Genomic DNA, 19,154 nt, shown 5'->3' on the forward strand with positions numbered 1-19,154 from the left:
AGTCGCATTGTGGGTCTTCCGTGGCTGTGTCGTCGTGTCGGCCGCCACCCAGGTGCTTTCTCGGCTTTCCGCGCGCCCCCCGGGACTTCGCCCCCCGCCCGCGCGCCGTAAACCGTCCGAACGGGATTCGGGGTCGATCGCGGGCCCCCCTCCGTCGCTTCGATCGCTGTCAATTAGTTCAATGCCAACGCTCCTCGGCCCCTCGCCGAGCACGGGCGCCGGTGCGTCGCGACCCCGAGGCTTCGCCCCGCATCGTCGACGCCTTTACGCTCCCGATCGCGCCGTCGAGGTCCGGGGGCGAAGTCGTATCGATTCGGGCGATTGTTTGATCTCGCACTTAAATTGTTCGCGCAGGGCTGCCACGACAGCGATCGCACAAGGCAAACATTATTGTTAGATCTATTTTAGATTGTGTGTGCGTTTCGCGATACTCGCGCAACGCCATTCGCACGCGGGACTCCGGCCCGACAGGTACCCCTTTTCCCCCTTCTCCGAGAACGTCGTCGTCCCGTTTCTTTGTTTTCGACGCTCGCTTTCTCGTACGCTGGCTCGTCAAGTTGGAGGCACTGTTGTGAAATAGTCCGCAATTTGGCCATAACGCACCGTTTACCGTTTACCGTTTCGTGCTCCTTCCGCTTTCTTTATGCTAACAGTGTGTCGCAATTTTGACAAAAATCCGACGTAACCTCAATTGTGCTTAATCATGCTGTCGATTGTTACTCACTCGCCTTATCGTTTTTGCAGGAATTTGAACACACACAGTTGTGTCACAGCCTTCGCCGAGACTCCGATCCGACGTATCGCGTAAATCGCGTTCCAGCTCACATAATTAGGTATTTATCAATCCGATTAACCCAAACACCCACAACACGTACATACTAAGAAACCGCAATTGTTTATCTTCCAGCTCGGATTCAAAACACTAGCAATTGACTATTTCTATGTGGAATGTCTTTCAAGGTGCGTATTGTTTTGTATTGATAACAAATAGGTTACCTACTATAAGCGATGATTCGGGTCGAGGTCGTTTTTTCCTTTTTCGTTAACTCTTACGATACGCAATTTTAATATATTTATCTATATATGGACAGCCGAGTGAACGAGGATATCCTTGTTTCCATTTGTCTATGGTAAAATGCTACGTATGTGACGTTGCTCTTGCTTTTTTCTAAAATAACATAAAAATCTGCTTAGATTCCACTTGAAAACTTATTATAAAACGCGTTAGATCTCTTCTATTATTGTTGTAATTAATTATAAACAATTAGTAGGCCAATATTAAACTATTAATAAAAAGTACATATTCAAATGCTATTGTACTGTGTCAATGACCAAAGATAAGACAAAGTTTCAATCCTGTTCATCCAAAATGCGTAGAATCATGAAAGAGATTAACGCCCCGAGACGGAATGCGTTTGTTTTCGACGTAAATTGCGACGCTTTTCTCGTTCTCGCATGTATTTTTGGCGATATCGGTCAAGATTCGGACCGAAACAAAGAAATTGCTCCTCCTCTTTGTGCGCTTAACCGACGGAATCAAACTAGCGGATATATTAATAGTTTACGAGGAGCGTTGTCCTTAACGTCTCGAAATAAGCGTAAAAGGAACAAATCTTAGTTGGATTTAATGAACAATAGTGAGGTCAAAGATCTTTGCATTCTGGAATGACTATGCTTCTGAACCAGGTTCGTCATGGATTTCCGTTGTTATTTTGTTGTGGATCTCTGCCAATGACAGTTGTATTGTGACGGATTCGAGGGAACGCGAGCGTATTCTATTCTTCTCTTTTCTTACATAATACGCTGTCTTCGTAATTTAAAAATACTAATTCGTTGAACCGATAGTTTACTAACGTTTTTACTTGTTTGTATATATTGATACAATATATTAACTATATTTTGACAAAGTTCTTATTGTCATTTCCTCAATACACAAGTCACTGAATCACCTTTAAAGTTCATTCTTCTCATTAATAAATATTTTTTTTTATTGACGTATACGTTTCAAATTTTAGTAGTATTTCAGTTGAATTATTAAGATAAAGTATATGTATAAATTCTTCCATCATGTCGAATATCTTCAGTTCATTTATTCAATGGTCATAGATATATTCTGATGTGCTTGTCACATTATTTCTCGCATTTGACTGTTATCAGGTGATTTGGACATTGGTATTTAAAATCATATTATACAAAGCCAACTTTTTACAATTGAAGCAATAGTTACAGTAAAGGTATTTATCAAAAAGCAATCGATTTTATTTATATCTAGTGACAATGTTAAAATCCCATATCACTGCCGATATATGACCGATTTCTTTTCCTTTAATAAGCTTACAGTTAACCCTCTGCGACCGGATGCTATAGCGGCATGGTCGTTTTTCTGTTGTGCTAGTAAATCGCCGCTATGGAGGCATTTCATATGTGATACTTCAGTGGCATTTTTATTGTTACTTATTGTTTTTAATCATTCAATTACTTTCGTATTTTATAAAAAAATATATTATCTGGATTAATCAATAACAAAAATATAATAATTACTGTGGTAATCGAAGTTTATTTTATCGATGATGAATTTTTTTCTTAATAATTATGACTTATTATTGCTGTTCATTCATTTCTAGTTAACTTATATGTATTTTAAATTTCAATTTATTTTGCTTCCATTAAAAAATATACTCTTTTGAAAAACGCACAGCACTGTTACAGAGCTGTCATCCGTTTAATAAACATGGGAATTTATGTGACAGGGTGTCTCAATATTCTTGTTCTCGATGACCTTTTTTGTCAGTTTCAAATATTAATCGATCGAGTTCAAAGAACAAAATATTTTTTTTAACTTAAAAATATTTTTTTAAAGACTATTTATATTTTCGAACTCTATCGATACTAACCACTTCTTGGTCACAGTACTTATTTTTAATTACTCAAAAACGTTTGGCACGTACTCACCTTTTTTTTGTGCAGTGGTATAAAGAAATGCAGCCATTGTAAAACATTTAAGAATATTCCTACAAATTTAATTTTTAACAAAAAAAGGCTACGATTAGTTCTTAAGAAATTGGCTGATTTTTGAGATTAGAATTCACAAAATATAAATTTCCGAGTTAGCTTGGGCATGCCGGGAAGGGGTTAAGTGTATGATATTAAATAAAAAATAGCTTTTTGATCACGAAATTAATTTTTTTCTATTTGTCTATGATCTTTTATGATAAATATGTATTTAGACCTAGTGGAATAATAATGACTAAAATAACATAAATAGTATAAAATTGATGTTTTTGTTTTAAAATGATTCTCAAATTGCGTAAAATTTCTTCTGACTTGTATTCATACTATTGCGAAATTTTCCGATCGCAAAAGGCTAATATATAATGTATATATTCGTAAAAGTTTTTTTTTAATTATATTATTTCTTCCCTTAGATATAACCTGATAATATTATTAAAATAACTATTATTAAATTAACTTGATCTGATGGTGTAACCGAGTGTCGAATTGTTGTCTATTTCGAGCTCGTTGCTTATCAAAATATGTGGATAGGCAGCTCATATTCTAATATCTTTTTATACATTTAATTTATACTATTCTTGTAGTTTTTTGAATAGGGAGTTAATTTATACATATTTCTTAATTTGTTAGTTAGTATACACCTGGGAGTGAGTTTATTTTCTATATTTTTCCATATTTATTTCTGTTGTTATTTATTTATTACTATTTATATTGCATTTATAGTAAATTATAGAAAATAATCAGTGATTCTTAACGTTTTATTGCATTGATTTATTTTACTACTTTTTTGTATCGCTCTTTTAATAATTTATTATAACACTTCTAAATTTTCTTAATTTATTTTATATATTTTTTATGTATCATTTGACTTTTGTGGATTTTTTTATGTCAATAGTACTACAAATTATATAAAATATTTTTTGTTGTGTTCATTAACTTCATACTCTTTAATTTATTTGTATTATTTTCTATAGAAATCATTACAATAAATCAAATTTAAAAAAAAATAATATAAATATAATGATTTTAATTTATTATTTATCCAGTTATAACAGTGAAGGATCAACCACAATGTACGGCGATACCGCTGAACGGGTTAATGGTTATTTTTGCTCTCAAATTTAGTAATGCCATATAGTCCAATGGTTTTTAAAATCAAGAATATCATTTCCACTGAATATTTATCAAGCACTAGAAATTTTAACGATCCAAATATTCGGTCTAAATAACCGAAACGCATACAATGTTATATACACTTAAAAATCCCATTTTAACTGCTTCTCTAATCATTTTATGATATTTCTTTCAAACACTATTGTTTATTATACAGAATAAAATATATTAGCTTGAAACTCATGTGATATAGAAAGTCGAGACAATAATAATGCCAATTTAATAAAATAAGTTGATAATTAAATTGGCCCTAAGGTTTATGAATGCATGTCTGCTCGAAAGTTAATGTCATGCCATTGGACCACAAGGGTTACCTGCGTAAGGACGTGTTCCGCACCGGGAGTCGCAATGTGCGTATTTTTCAAGTGATCCAATAGGTGTTTTTTTTTGTCTTTTAAGCTTAGTGATATTCGATTATTTTAATGCGCATTCTGTTTTATTTCTCAAATATGGAATTATATATTATAAATCATTGTTTCTATTGTTCTATTTTATTATTATTATAATATTATAAAAAACAGGTGCGATTTAACAGGGAATTATTTTAAGAGATATGTGCATTTAAATATATACTTTGTTCCATGAAACGAATTCTTTGTGCATTTATGTAAGGTAAATCTTCGGATTTTTAGTTATTCATAGGATCTTCACTTTCTGAATTGCCTAATCGGTCCAACAGTAATGCGCAAACAATTCGATTTATATATTGCTCATTTAAATTGCCCTCTAAAAAAAGCACTTCTTTTCAAGAGTTTTTTTGAGGGTAAAGAAATATATTAATAATTTCTTATTCTCATTTCACAGTCAGATAAGTTTTTTTTGTGAAATGTACTAAATTTTTGCTTTTTTATCTTGTTAAAACAGCAGAGATGGCAGTTTTCTTTATCATTATTGAGAAATTTTAGCAGTTAGAAAACCAAAATTTTTTCTTTTATTTCAACATTTTTTTTCAGAAGTAAATATGCAAAATTTTCGTGCACAGTAAAAAGACGATATGAACATTTTATAAATACCTAGAATAATTATATAATATTAATAAAATATATTTCGACAATTGTTGAAGCAATACATATTGCGTTATATTTATGAGTGTAGTATCAAAACATGCGGCAATGACAAATGCACTTTTGCATATTCTAAACCTTCGTTGGTCCTGCTCACTTTTGAGACATACAATTTAAAGAAAGTACTTCGACATATTTTTCATAATCTTTCGCACATATTTGTGTATGCTCATTTATGGCGTTAATATTCAACCGATTAAATAAAAAACAACTGATAATTATTTCCTGTTTGTGTAACATTGTAGAACGAACAAAGCTGGTTCACCACATTGCCTTCAATTTTATGGCTCGATTTTTTGCTGTTGATATGTCTTAAGACATTATCATTGTGCTAAAATCTAATTATCAGTGTTGTCTTGCCTTTTCTCACAATATAAGAACTTTTATAAGTCAAGTTTCTTCTTTGCTTTTGTTATGTTTCCATTCTTTACAGTGCCATGTTTAATAATATTTCTATAAATTAAGAGCGAAATTTGAATTAAAAGTAGAGAGATTAAAAATATATTATATCGCTTATTTATAATTATTGTTTTCAAGTAGTGTCAAAACTGATTTTATTCTATCACATTAATGGAAAAAATAGTCGTATTAAAGGTCTCGTCCTCCAGGAATGGTTTGGTTGAATTAGCGCCGTCACTCTTTCAGGGATGAAGATCAAAGTTTTACTAGGCGGAAACGTAACATGTAATGCACTCTAACATCTTAACTTTTTATCTTTATAGATATTGTTTTGAATTGCATCTATAAAGATATATTTAAAAAGTTTGTAACCAATTAACTTTCAACATTTTCTTTATAGAAAATAGTGAAAAGTTTTATATATTTTTTGTTATAGTAAATAAGTTTATTTGTGTACACCAGCTGGTGGCGAAGGTTCGCGACTCGAACGCTGGCGTTCTTTTCTGCTTCATCATGCAGGTTGTCCATAATTTGTTTGCTAAATTACGCAGGGCAATATATAATAGGTAGCGCGCATATTGTGTCGCTCTAATATGTTCCCGGGAATAAAATTAGTCGCAAAATTGACTACAAAGCGCGTTTTACGTTTATTCTGGCCGTAATGGGGAAAACGTGTCGGTTTTCCGTATTGCGTCGATTCGTCGAAATCGACGCGTCATTTCGATTAGGTATTACGCGCCGCGCGCGTTTCTCGCCTCTCGGCGCGATGACGTCTCCCTCGGCGTCCGATACTCTCGTCTCCGTTCTCCGCTTCTCCTCGGCGGCGAGACAAAGGGTCTACGCGCGCGACGACCTTCGTAGGCCGTTCGCGTAACCTTGCGCCGGGCCCCCTCTCTCGCGCCTCCTTTGTCTCGTCTCCGAGGAAAACCTCGGCCGTTTCCTCTTCCGCTTTCCCGCGGGCCGCTCGACCCCGAGCTCGCCCTCGCGCGCGGGGTCGCCGACCCTCAAGACGGGAGTCCCCCTCGCGCGCGCGCACCGCGAAGGGTCCGGCGCGCGACTTTAGAGTCCGGTTCGTCATCCGCGCTTCCGCGAAGCGACTCCTCGCGGCCCCGGGGAGCGGAGGCCGAGCTCCGAGCGCGTCGACTCCGCCGGAGTGGGGAGCGACGTTCTTCGGGCGCGGCGACGGGGGGGGCGATCAGTCGCTCGCCGCCGCCGTCGCAGCAGCGTCTTCGTCGTCCTCGGCAGGAGGCGCCTCTCGGCCCGCCCGGGCTCGTCGCGCTCGCTTCCGTCCGCGCAGGTGCGTGTGCGCAGCGGCGCGTCGTCGGTCGCGGCCGCGCGCGTGACGTCGCCGCGACCTCCGTCCGGACGTTCGCCAATTCGTCCGTTACGTAAAAGGGTCTCGCTCGCCCGCGAGAGGGCCGCCAGGGCGAGGGCCGCGCCGTGACGTCACGCGGCGCGCGTCGGTGTCGGCGGCCGCGACACAGCTGACGGTGACGTCACGGGCGCGCGCCTCGCCCCCTCCCCTCGGCTCGCTCATTCATTCGACGCGGACGTAAACAAACCGACCGAGAGCCTCCGCGTCGTCCGCTTCGATTCTGCGCAAAAAACCTACGCACGCATATATGTATGTACCTGAATCGGGACAGGTGCATACATTATTGCTGTGTTGCCGAAATGCCGCTTTTATTAAATTCAACTATATAAACAATTCGCTCGGTTTCACATGAGAGAAAAATATTTTAATTACAAGGTCAATTATATGATTAAAACTATGGCATATTAACATTTTGATTCATTTCGGTCAAGTTGCGTCACGAGACCCACTCGAACGAAAAAGTGCCATTTTTATTGAAATTATATTTTTTTAAATGTGTGTTTTTAAATATGTATATGCTCGTTTGTAGCATGTGTGTGTACATAAATTCACTAGTAGGTGACTGTAACCTGATTAATCTAGGATCGAATCGTAATTAGTGATTATTGCGGTTAAATATCGTGATGAATAATTGAGCTAGGCTGTACATAGTGTAATATATATTGATTGTGAGCTGTAATCATAGTTTATAATTAATAAAATTTATGTCACTGATTTACAGACTTTGATTTTAGCCTAGTGTCTCACTAAGTAGTAGTTGATTGTATTGACACTATTGTAACGCATTGGGCCAACGCTTAACAAGTTGCAACGGAAGATTAACCGAAAAATCATTGATTTGCATTTTTTTAATGAATGGTGCTATTTATATATTTTTTTAATTTAAAACTTTTTAGCATTCCTTACTATTCGTACTGGATTTACCAGTATAGTACTGGTTTTTTGGTCATTAGATGTAACCAGTACACTTTTAAAAAGTTAAAATGGGTTATTTATATAAAAAAATCGAGTTTTATTTGACAAAGGTGACCAGACGTTTTCCTTTGAGGATTATTGTAGTTTTTAAAAATTTGCCTTCCTCGAATAAAAAAATTCAAAATCTGGTCGCCCTTATAAATATTAGACAAGCATCTATTTCTCGCATTTATTCCATATATTAGCATTTTGTAAAAAAAATCATACTTTGTGCTTGCAAAATCGATGTTATACTTTCCAAATTTTTATATATGTTTGAAATGTAACCAGGGATGTTATTTGTAGGGGGCAGGTGGGGGCATTTGCTCAAAAAATTCATGTCATTTAATTAAATACGATGAATCTTAATGAAATCGAAGTATTAGAAAAACGACCAGTGACTAACGAACTATTGCCTCCCCCCCTTTCCCTTTGAAAAAAAGCTTAAATGACGTCACTGTTTCTAAATCAGAAATTCTCGGGTTATCCCTAAAAAATAAAGTCTCGAATTTATCCCGAAAATATTTTTTAAAATGTCATTTCAGTGAAATCGGTGAATGTACTATTGCTCACATAGCAATTAGTCACGCGGATTATTGCTCATACGAATTTTGGTCACACGTCGATCGCTCAGAAGACGCTTTTCGGAGTAGTTGTGAATCATGGCGGTAGTTTTATATAGGAAAAAATATATTTCCTATATAAAAATTAAATACATACATTGCATTAATTTGCTTTTATTTATTTTATCTTATTTCAATAAGTTGCTGTTTTCACTATGTGTCGTGTTAATGTTAAAATTGAATATCTTAAATAATATAATTATTTAAAAAATAGTTATTTTAATTTTTTGATTTTATTGCTTTTGACGTGAATTTTTGATTTCTGAGAAGTGATAATTGTTTTTTGCGCTCTCCTATTGGTCATAATTCAGTTTAGATATGCTTCGTTCGATTCCCACTTTTTGTAAGTCGTATTATTGTTATAAAAAATCGCTAGATAACCGAGCGTTTCCGCAGCGACGGCACGATTTTATTGCTTTTGACGTGGATTCTAAACAGAGAATTTGGCCAGAAAAATGAATGTCATTTAATGAAATAATACATATTAAAAAAACGACTACTGGCTGGCCAACTTTTGCCCCCCCTCTGGAAAAACTGAAATGATGTCTCTGAACTAAATCTCATAAAAAACGTAATTTTCTCTAAAATTTATAATTTTTGCATCTGTAGCAAATTGCTATTATGTTTAAAGTACGCATATGGGATAGCATCCAGATTTTACAACAATAACACAACAGAAAGTAATAAATTATTTGCTTTTAGACAAAATATAAAACATTTTGCAGTACAAAACACCTATTAGATTTGGTACAAAAAATGAATATTGCGTTTTCTCTAGTTAAACTATTTTTCAAAGAAAAAATGTTTCTTGTTCAATTTATACTTATTGCATTTATTTACTGAAACAAAACTTATCACACCTAATATGTTCCTGCTCTTTTGACAGAGTGGCACCAATCACAAAAAAAAAACAGTACATAAAAATATATGTAAATTTGAGTTCTAGACCGATTGCATTATTGCTGTTTTCAAATAAAGGTGTAACGATAATCGTTCGCGAAGCTAGGAAATCTGAGAAAACATTTTGGTTCATGTGGGATTCGAACCTAGTTATATACTATAACAAAAAATAACACTTGAATTTAAGCTTTATTTTTAATTCACTCATATCTGGATTTATCGCATAGATGCGTTCTTGTAATCATTTATCTCGATACTAATCGCACGATATACTGTCATCAACACCACCTTTGTCCGCCTTCGAGGAGTATTTACTGCAGTGGTACACAACCCGCCAAGTTATTTTTTGTTTTCCGCTTAATTCTCTTCGAGCGAACCGACTATTTAATTGCGTATTTAATAATTATCAAAATTACAATATTAAAGTTTATTCTTTTTAGTGCCCTTTGAACTTTTGATAGGCAGGCTAAATTTTATTATTGAGAAATAATGATACAGCCATAAAAAAATAACAAAAAAAGTAGGAACATAGAAAGAAAAAATAAAAAGTATTATTTTTTTCGATTGACGTGCTTATTTATGAAAGTGCGTGAAACTCGAGGAGCTTGTTCTGTTACAACCTAACATAAAATAAAATAATGAGAATATTATGACGTAACATTAAAACTTTATGGTAATAGAAAAAATAATATTTTGATGCACAGGAAAATAATTAGCTTTAATCGATGCACGTGTACTTTTAAATCGCACCACTTGGTGTAAATTGTCAGTAATAGTTGAATTTTTCAATAAAAATGAAAGATAAGGAAAGTAAACGTCGCATTGACACGAATTTATCTTTTAATTTCCCATTAAAAAAGTAACGTCAGCACATAGAATCACATCTGATGCGACGTTTATCTGGTATTTGCAATCGTGCGTTTTGAATTGGTCAAATTTGGAACGTTCAGTGTCGATTCGCACAAAGCTGACGCGCGAATAGATGACAAATCGGTGTTATGCGAGCAGTCCGCGTAATAGCATTTCGTTATCGGTCTGTGTAAACTGGCACGAGGAGTTGCGTTTTTCACAAATTAAAGATGCGCCGGATGTTGATTCTAACATTTTTGTCGAATCTTTTCGTAGCAATCTATGATTTTTCATTTGCAACTAATAAAACGGTCATGCGCCATTGACTTATTGGTAGAGAAAAATGGGTTCAACGTTCGTTGTTTTGTCCAGAGTTATTTTTTCGCGGATGTTTATTCCTTGGAGTGCGCTACTGACAGAACTGTCGCTAGACAGCTGTTTGGTAAAATATATTAACGGAGTATTTTTTATGGACGATTTATTAGCAGTTATGGGTGTATTTTAATTTTTGTAAATCAAGTGACGAATTGGCATTGTATTTGTAGTACGTGACGTGACGTCATCGTTACTATCAGCGGTAACGTGACTCATTTTAGCATACGATACGCGCGTCACTATCTCGCGCAATAGCGACCTCGTCGTGAATGATGGTCCTTCGATCGAGAGATCGAGAGAGAAACGCGCCCGAGTCGGTCGTTCGTTATCGTTCGTTATTATAAAAAACCGAAACCGAAACTGCGCGCCGAAGGTTGCCGACCCGCGCCATCGGTGCGCGCGCGTCTCGCGGTCGACTTCGCTCCAATATGGCCGTCGGGCCGGAGGGCCGCCGCCCTCGCCTTCGCCTCCTTCGCTCACAGCGCCCGTCGTTGCAGGTCTCGAATCGCTCCTGACGCAGCCGACGCTCGACGGATCGGGCGGCGCGAGGGGCCACCGCTCTTCGTGAATAGGCCGAGGCGAACCCCGCGTCCGACGACCACCCCGCCGTCGCCATGGAGAGGGAGTCCAACCCCATGGAGGCGCTGTGCCGGTCCGGCTGCGGATTCTACGGGAACCCCAGCACGGACGGCCTATGCTCCGTCTGCTTCAAGGTGAGACGATTGTTTATTTTTTTAAATCTAATATTCCAACCTTGCACGTCAATAATAAATAATACAAGACTTCTCTTCTATATTGAAACGATTATTTTTTGTGAGGTTATGTGAACTGTCATTAGCGACTCTGATCCCTTAATAATACAATACTACCGTTAGCTCACCGCTATTGATCTGAAACAGTGCAGTAGTAGACGTCCGTTGGATGTGATGGCTTCTATTTCTTGGAACGCAAACTGAATAACCTTACTAAGAGTCAAACCATAATTGCTAGTTCCGCTAATATTTTACAATCAATTCATAGTTGAACCTTACTCATCAACCTATTCATTAATATGTTTTTTTGACGAAAGCCACGTTATCGAGCAAGAAAACCCACAACACACAAACCACAAGTTTATATCAAAATACTCATGCCACCATATGGTGTTTGTGTCATTCAATATTTTTCATTAAATCTTTCGTTGTAACACGTTAACCGGATGTGTTACAACTGGGTAATCACCAACAACAGACCGAAAAAAACTATTATTATGGTTTTCAATAAAATAAATTTGAAGTTCATTTTTAAGTCGTCGATTCCGATGGAATATTCCTACCATCTTGGCGGATTTATTCTAAACAGGTCTTTCTTTACTAAGATATTTCGAAAAACACTGAAAATTCAGCCTGCACATTGCAGAGACTCACAGCAGATCGTTCAATATTCTCGGTTTTATCCTAAGAAATGCGCATTACTTCAGAAATACTTTAGTATTGCGCACTCTATATGATGCTCTAGTCCACAGCCTACTAGAAGCTGGCTCCATATTGTATGGATTCCAGGCGTAATGAGTCAATGTAATGAATTGAGGCTAGAGAAACTACAGCGTAAATTCCTTCGATATTTATACTTGAAGGAATACAGGTACTATCCGTTCCTGTTTCCCAGTACTTTTATTTTGGGAGAGCTGGGACACGTTTCGTTGTCAACTCGCAGAAGTGTTAACACTAGATTTATGGGTATAAATCCGTCAATTTGATGGATGTTATTAAAAATAGGTATATCGTGACCGGATTTTCAAAAATAAATTTCCGAAAAATTCATAAAAAATACTGTCAGATATAAATCAAATCAGAAACCTGTCAATTTGCCGGTTTCGTAAATCTAGTGTTAATAATTAAACACTTTTGGAAATTGCTCAAAGATATAGTAGATAACCTTTCGGTGCTCGAGCAGCTCCAAATGTGAGCTCCGGAAGGTGGTTATAGTTCTCGGTCGCGTCCACTGTTCTTACCTGTGAAGTTTAGGACTAAATCACTTCCTAACTCTTTCTGGCAAAGGTCGTCCATCTGCTCAATACTGTGCATCGTGTTTTTATGTTTTTAGTTATATGTGTGTGTGTGTATGTATTTCATCGTCAAGTTTTCAATCCTCATGGAAAATGTATCAAAATTCGTTATTTTCATTATTTTTCTTATAGTGGCAGTCTGAACATTTTCCCCAGCAAAATTATCAGACATGCGATTTATTATACATATTTTAATGAAAACATATTTGCAAAATTATTAATTGACTGATCTTTTTTCTGTAGTGATTAATATTTACTTGAAAAATATATTCCTTAACGTTTTCGCGGATACTTGGAAATGTATGTGGAATATCCTGGGACACTAAAAATTACATAAAATATTTTTTAAATATCAGAAAACTTATATTTCCTGCGTTTTTTATGTGAAATAATAGCCAATAATCAAATAGACATGTTAAATAAATGGAATATTATTGTTTTGTACCATTAATGATCTTCGACGAGAGGAATAATATGATATCAGCTGATCTGCTCTGTTGACACCCAACGTATATTTCGTGTATTCTGCAATTTACTTAGTTTTAGGATTTCCATGCCTATTTATTACTTCAATTATTTTTTGGCGATGTTTGGTTGTAATACATAAAACGCCATCTGGAAACATACTATTTTTCCATAACCAAATATGTTTTAATGAGTCACCTTTTTTAATGAGTCAACACACTCGTCTGCAAGAGCAGACATGACCCATGCGAAATATAAAAGTGTGCAATTGCAGACGTGTCCCATGCAAACTCAAATTTGTGTCTGCAATTGCAGACGAGTCCGCGAAAGTGTTAAATATCATTCCCAGAAAAATGAATTATTTTTAAATCTGACGAATTGACTAATTTTCACAAAATATTTTGTAATTAGTGTCTACTATTTGGTATTTTAGCAATAATAGTTTACTAAGACTGTTCAATCATTTAGTGCCATTTACCAAAAAACAAATAAAACAATCTTAATTTTAAATTACCGTGACAGATGATATGTCATTTTTGTGAAGTAAGGATATTTCATGACGTAATTTTTGTGACATTAGGCGATCACTTATCAATTTTACTACCCATGCGTCAATATGTTCTGATTAAATCAAAGACGGAGTTTTACGTCATTTTTTCGAAAATAAATTCTTGTTCTTAAAAAATGTTTTTTGCTTTCGTTCTCGTTATGTTCTCATCCAGATTTAGTTCTTTCAACTTGGTTACTGCTTGGTTATTTCTTAATATATTGTCTCCTGAATGTCTATTGTGATTTGAAATATGTATAAATTTTAATACAATTTACTTTCTTTGCCACCTCTTTTTATTAGCTATCATACATTCTCAATCAGGTTCAAGACTAGGGAATTTCCTCGCCGTGCCTTAGAAAGTATATTTTCTTTTATAAATACAATTTTTCTCCATCAGGGATCCTGCAATATTGTTTGCAGGACTTCCTTATATTTATCACGTTTCATAATTCCCCATACCATACAAGTACATTTCCCATTAATCACTGACCACATCGTTACTCTTGTGGGATGCTTTGCGGTCTGAACGATTTTATTGCTTTTGCCAATGATTCTAAACAGGAACATTCCCTCTAATTTGGCCAGAAAAACTGGAAAAAACAAATTATGTCCCTGGACTTTGACTAATATATACTCGATTCTGGTGAAAATAGCAAATGACTACTTTGGGTTTTCAATGACTCATATTACTTTCTTTATTCACTCGAAAATTATGTCGTTTTTCACGAAATATTCATCCAGTCACCTTGTGGTTCTACAATCATTTACATATGGTTTATACAAAATTATTAGAAATATTTGGAATGTCTCGATTGATATTGAAAAAAGGGAAACTAATATATCGGACGTTTCTCTGAGAAAGTTTTGATATTATTATATTACTTATTAGAATGATGAGCGTTCAAGTTTGAGAATATCCCACATGCATTGCAATAATAATGATGCAATACGAATACTCTTATCAAAAATCTTTTAGTTATATAATACTTAGATTCTGTCGATAAAAATAGAGCCAATTATATATTTGTCTTTGGAGATGTTTCTGACTTTCCTTATTCTATTTAAGCGAGTCTCACATACCACATCAAGAACGAAAGTATTACAATTCTATTCTCAATGGGCAGTATATTTGTCAGTTGTAATATAGTTGGTTAATCATTTTATTAGTATTTTTTTTCTACTTCAAATTTATATTTGAATTTTCCTATTATACCTTTTGCAGAGTAATGATGAACCGTTACCAATTTATCAAATGCAAATAGATTAGTATCATCAGTCTATCGATTACATTCTTCTCATATGAGATTTTTAAAATACATTGAGAGAAAGTATTATGTAATTAGAAAGCCGTCAGTGTACAGTTTTGTTTAAAAATAATGTTTATTTCATAAAATTCAATTAACATACAAGTTGGGTAATTTTTTGAACTGTATTGTGTTGTGAATGTGTTCTATGAGGTTAGCTCGGTCCCCGCTCAAGCTCAATTCTCGCTTTCGTTTCAGGAAGCTCTCAAGAAGAAGCAGCAGCCCCCTGTGTCGGCGCCGGCCGCCGCCAGTTCGTACACCCCCACGCCGGCGCCGACTCCGCCGCCGGTCGCGACCCCGGCGCGCTTGCCCGCTTCCGGCTCCCCTTCGGTCCAGCCGGACGCGCAGCCCCTCGCCGATGTAATTTCCGAACTCCGTCCGCGTCGCCGCTCTTCTCCCTCCGCCTCTTCTGACTCGGCTCTTTGCTTTCAGCAGAAATTGGAAGACAGAGAGAGCGGCGGCAGCACCGGCGGCTCTTCGGCGGAACAGGAAGACTTAGACTCCTCGGACAAAGAGCCCGGAAAAGACAAAAAAAAGAAAAACAGATGCGCCGCATGTCGCAAAAAAGTCGGGCTCACTGGTAAGTGATACGATAGTTTTGTTGCATTTTTCTTCTATTGCTTTTGTTCTAATTTTGAACATTGATCATTTCAGGCTTTGAATGCAGATGCGGCGGCCTCTTTTGCTCCGTGCATCGATACTCGGACAAACACGATTGCACGTTCGACTATCGAGAGCTCGGGGCGCAGGAGATTCGCCGTAACAACCCAGTTGTCGTCGGAGAGAAGATCCAGAAGATCTGAGCGGCCGACCCGGCCGTTCCGCGGTCGCGCGCCGAGCGGGACGCGTAGAGACGACGAGAGGCGCGCCCACACCGGCTTTCGCGCGATTCTCCGTCCGGAGCTAGGGCGAGAGCGACGACGCGGCTCTAAATCATAGTTTTTGTATATAATAGCTATTTTTCTGTATATTCGGTTAATCAATATCGTACGAATGCTAATATTTTATTATCGACGTATTTATATATACGAAGTATTGAGGTGTTAGGATGCTTTTTTTTCTGTTTTGTCGTTTGACGTGTGTAAATATATAGTTTTCGGCGATGCGTTCTCTCAGAGTAAAATAGTGCCATCCGCGAGCGACTCGTACGCCCGACCGTACGCGTAGATTATTTTTTTTGCGACCGTCGGAAGGGTCGCGAGTTTATTATGTATTTTAGTGAAATTTTCGTTTCTTCAAAAAATATTATTTTTCCTCGTATATCGCTATATACTTTAACAAAGAGCGTCGCGTACGATCGCAGTGAAAGTTTAACATTGTAGAGAACGTCGGAAGTGTACAGTGAACTTAAATCCGAGTACGGCGACGCTTTCGTCGTCGGTGTGGGCCGCCGTTCTCCGGGGTCCGAGTTTGAACTGTGAACAAAAAGTGAGTGTTGTAATTAGCCTAAAACTGAATTGAAAATTGAAGAATGCGCGCACGGAGCCGTCGGACGTCGGAAGAGTCGCGCCGGAGACGGCGTTCGGAGCAGAGCGGGAGGGCTCCAGGCCGAGCCGTCCGGGCGCGTTTCGAGCGCCGACGCGATTCGGACTGATCATTAATGCAATTTACTTGTATTGTTTTTGTTTAACGAGTCAATACATTTTTAGATGTTATCGGATCGATTTTGATTAATAATATACGTATATATTTATAAAGTTTACCTGCCGCGTTTCTAGAGAGCGGGCGACCCGCCGACGGAACGACGGAGATCACAATGTAACGTTACCGTCGGTCGGAGTCGAGACACCCCGTCGCTAACGCACTCTCTAGGAACGTAATGCTTATTAAATATATATATATTTATATTAACTAAACCGTTAAATTTATATTTGTATAGTTTTAGCTATGCCGATATTTTAGTTATTCCTTCGGTGAGGTGTTTGAAATTTATTTTTAGTAGAATTCGACGTTGAACGGACGCCGTCCTGCAAAAGACAAAAATTTGAAGACAGGCGTCGCGCCGCGCGAGTCGTCGTCGACGTCTCGTTTTGCACGCGCGTCTCGTCTCGATGATCAGATCATATTAAGTATTTTACGAACGTACATACATACATATACGTGTATATTCGGCGCGGAGAGCGGAACGACGAACTTTCGGCAGTCTTCTAAAAGTGGCGGTGTGCACGTTTTGACTCAAGGCTGATTTATCCTAGTGTTTTACGTAGCTTGCGTTAGATTCGTTTATATGTATATCGCTTTATTGGCTGTAAATATATAAATAATAATATACGTTTCGAAGCCGCTCTCGAGTCTCGCGCGTCGGCGGCTGAGCTCGCAGACGAACGAGGCATACCTATTCTCTCGGCGTTTCCGTTTCGAAGCGAGCGTCGTCGCGACGGTCGTAAAGCGTGCACAGATTTGTAAATACCAAAAAATATAAATATTAAATCGTAAGGTCCGTCGATATTGTGAGTGTGTGTATACACCGAGGTATATATACGTGTATGTATGTGGGAGCGCATTAGATGTATTAATATTATGTATATTTGCGCCGCTCGCGAATATTATAACGTTTATACGAATTTATCGTTCTATATAGAAGAAAGGGAATCTAAATAGACACTGCGGTTTCGTTTCTGTTTCGCCAAAATTTCTCTGTTTCTTGCGCGTGCAACTCGACGATTTCGTTTGTGAGAATAATGTCAATTAATAACTAACCTCTCGAAGAGAAGCGGAGATCGTTCGTTTCTCTCGTCGACGATGACGATCGAACGGCTATGAAAACGCTTACTATTTTTCAATCAGATACGTATACATAAATATTCACAAAATTGCAACGTTTTGTCATGTTAATAGTTCACATTGAACACAGCGTAGTTGTCGCCGAGGTATATATTTATGTATGTACTGATATTTCTCGATTCTCTCGAAACTTAGATATTATTCTTTGTCGAAAATTTTTAATAAAAATAATAGCTACACTGTTTATAAAAAAAATACATATATTATATACTTTGATGACGATCGTGTGCGCTGATATGCGTATCGTCCGATTTCCTATGTAATTTGTCTTCAAAATCGTCTGCGCGGGATTCGGCGATTAGTTTCCGGCTTTAGGGAGCTCTTTCTCGACAATGACGCGTTACAAAAGTTTTTTAAAAACATTGTTATTATTTTTACTGTGATTGATTTATTGTTCTTTTCGTTTTGCATATATTCTCTCACGTTTTGAAACTTCTGTAATGTTTGTATATGTCTGCATTTGTAGTGTGGTATTATACGTGACTAAAATATTTACAATCAAAATTATTCTCGGTTTTGCGCACTATGAATATGGGCCTCAAAAATTATATAGTATATATATATGATATATATTTATATACATATATTATTTTTTTGTGGATAATTGTGCTAAATGTATATATTATATCATTTTAGTTTCATTTGTTCTGACATATATGATTTTGATTTATTAATAAATATTTAAAAAAATAGTTATGGAGAGTATACGTTTTGCATACCTTTCTGTCTGTACCTTATTATGATTCTGTGATTGTTCAAAGTTGTAATCGATTTGTTTAATACGAGATCTTTCTTATGACGATCGACCGTTTCTGAAACATACCGAAGATGAATTTATGTCGCCGTAATGTCGGTATAGGTTAGTTAACTGAAACTCGTGTAATTTAGCTTTTATTAGTGCCATTCGAAGTGCCTCATGCGGCGACATATTTGCGTCGGCCTATCGTCACCGGAAAGAATAGTCCAAATATATTTATCAAAGTTGTTTTAATTATGTTTTCTAAAATAATAAATGATGAACATTTTTTGTATACTTTATGAGATAACTGTGTGTACACGTTTGAAAAGATTCACGTTGCGACCTGAGACTGATGAACGTGTCGGCGTCGGCGGACGATTTTATGCGGAAGACTACAAATAAACATTCAGTGTGCCTTAAACTACGCGCAATAGAGAAGATATCCGTTTGATAATTTATTTTTTGTTTTATGTAAATTTGCTAATAAATTTATTGTTGATGTAGAAATGCGTCATTTATTAGTACAGTTATGATGTTATAT

At 36.9% G+C, this 19,154-nt stretch overlaps 1 protein-coding gene across 24 annotated transcripts; it reads left to right on the forward strand.

Moving 5' to 3' along the window:
* On the forward strand, positions 1–16,745 carry drn (zinc finger AN1-type doctor no). 24 transcript variants are annotated; one of them, XM_088186105.1, is made up of 7 exons: positions 1–681; positions 745–833; positions 908–960; positions 11,222–11,437; positions 15,289–15,450; positions 15,526–15,670; positions 15,745–16,745. In XM_088186105.1, the coding sequence occupies exons 4-7, from the start codon at positions 11,339–11,341 to the stop codon at positions 15,891–15,893; spliced, it is 555 nt and encodes a 184-aa protein (XP_088042231.1). In that variant the 5' UTR covers positions 1–681; positions 745–833; positions 908–960; positions 11,222–11,338; the 3' UTR covers positions 15,894–16,745. The 24 variants fall into 24 exon arrangements, with proteins under 24 accessions (XP_088042231.1, XP_088042225.1, XP_088042229.1 ...); XM_088186099.1 differs by having other exon boundaries at positions 1–471; positions 15,523–15,670; XM_088186103.1 differs by having other exon boundaries at positions 1–471.
* The last annotated feature ends 2,409 nt before the right edge of the window (positions 16,746–19,154 follow it).

The sequence above is a fragment of the Plectrocnemia conspersa genome, unplaced genomic scaffold, assembly GCF_051122295.1.
Source record: "Plectrocnemia conspersa isolate PC_06_02 unplaced genomic scaffold, ASM5112229v1 ptg000005l, whole genome shotgun sequence".
NCBI classification, from domain to species: Eukaryota; Metazoa; Arthropoda; class Insecta; order Trichoptera; family Polycentropodidae; genus Plectrocnemia; species Plectrocnemia conspersa.

Coding starts and splice junctions, on each gene's coding strand:
- drn (XM_088186092.1), top strand. CDS start 11,339: ATGGAGAGGGAGTCCAACCCCATGGAGGCGCTGTGCCGGTCCGGCTGC. Junction 11,438..15,288: donor TATGCTCCGTCTGCTTCAAG/GTGAGACGATTG, acceptor CTTTCGTTTCAG/GAAGCTCTCAAGAAGAAGCA. Junction 15,671..15,744: donor CAAAAAAGTCGGGCTCACTG/GTAAGTGATACG, acceptor TGATCATTTCAG/GCTTTGAATGCAGATGCGGC.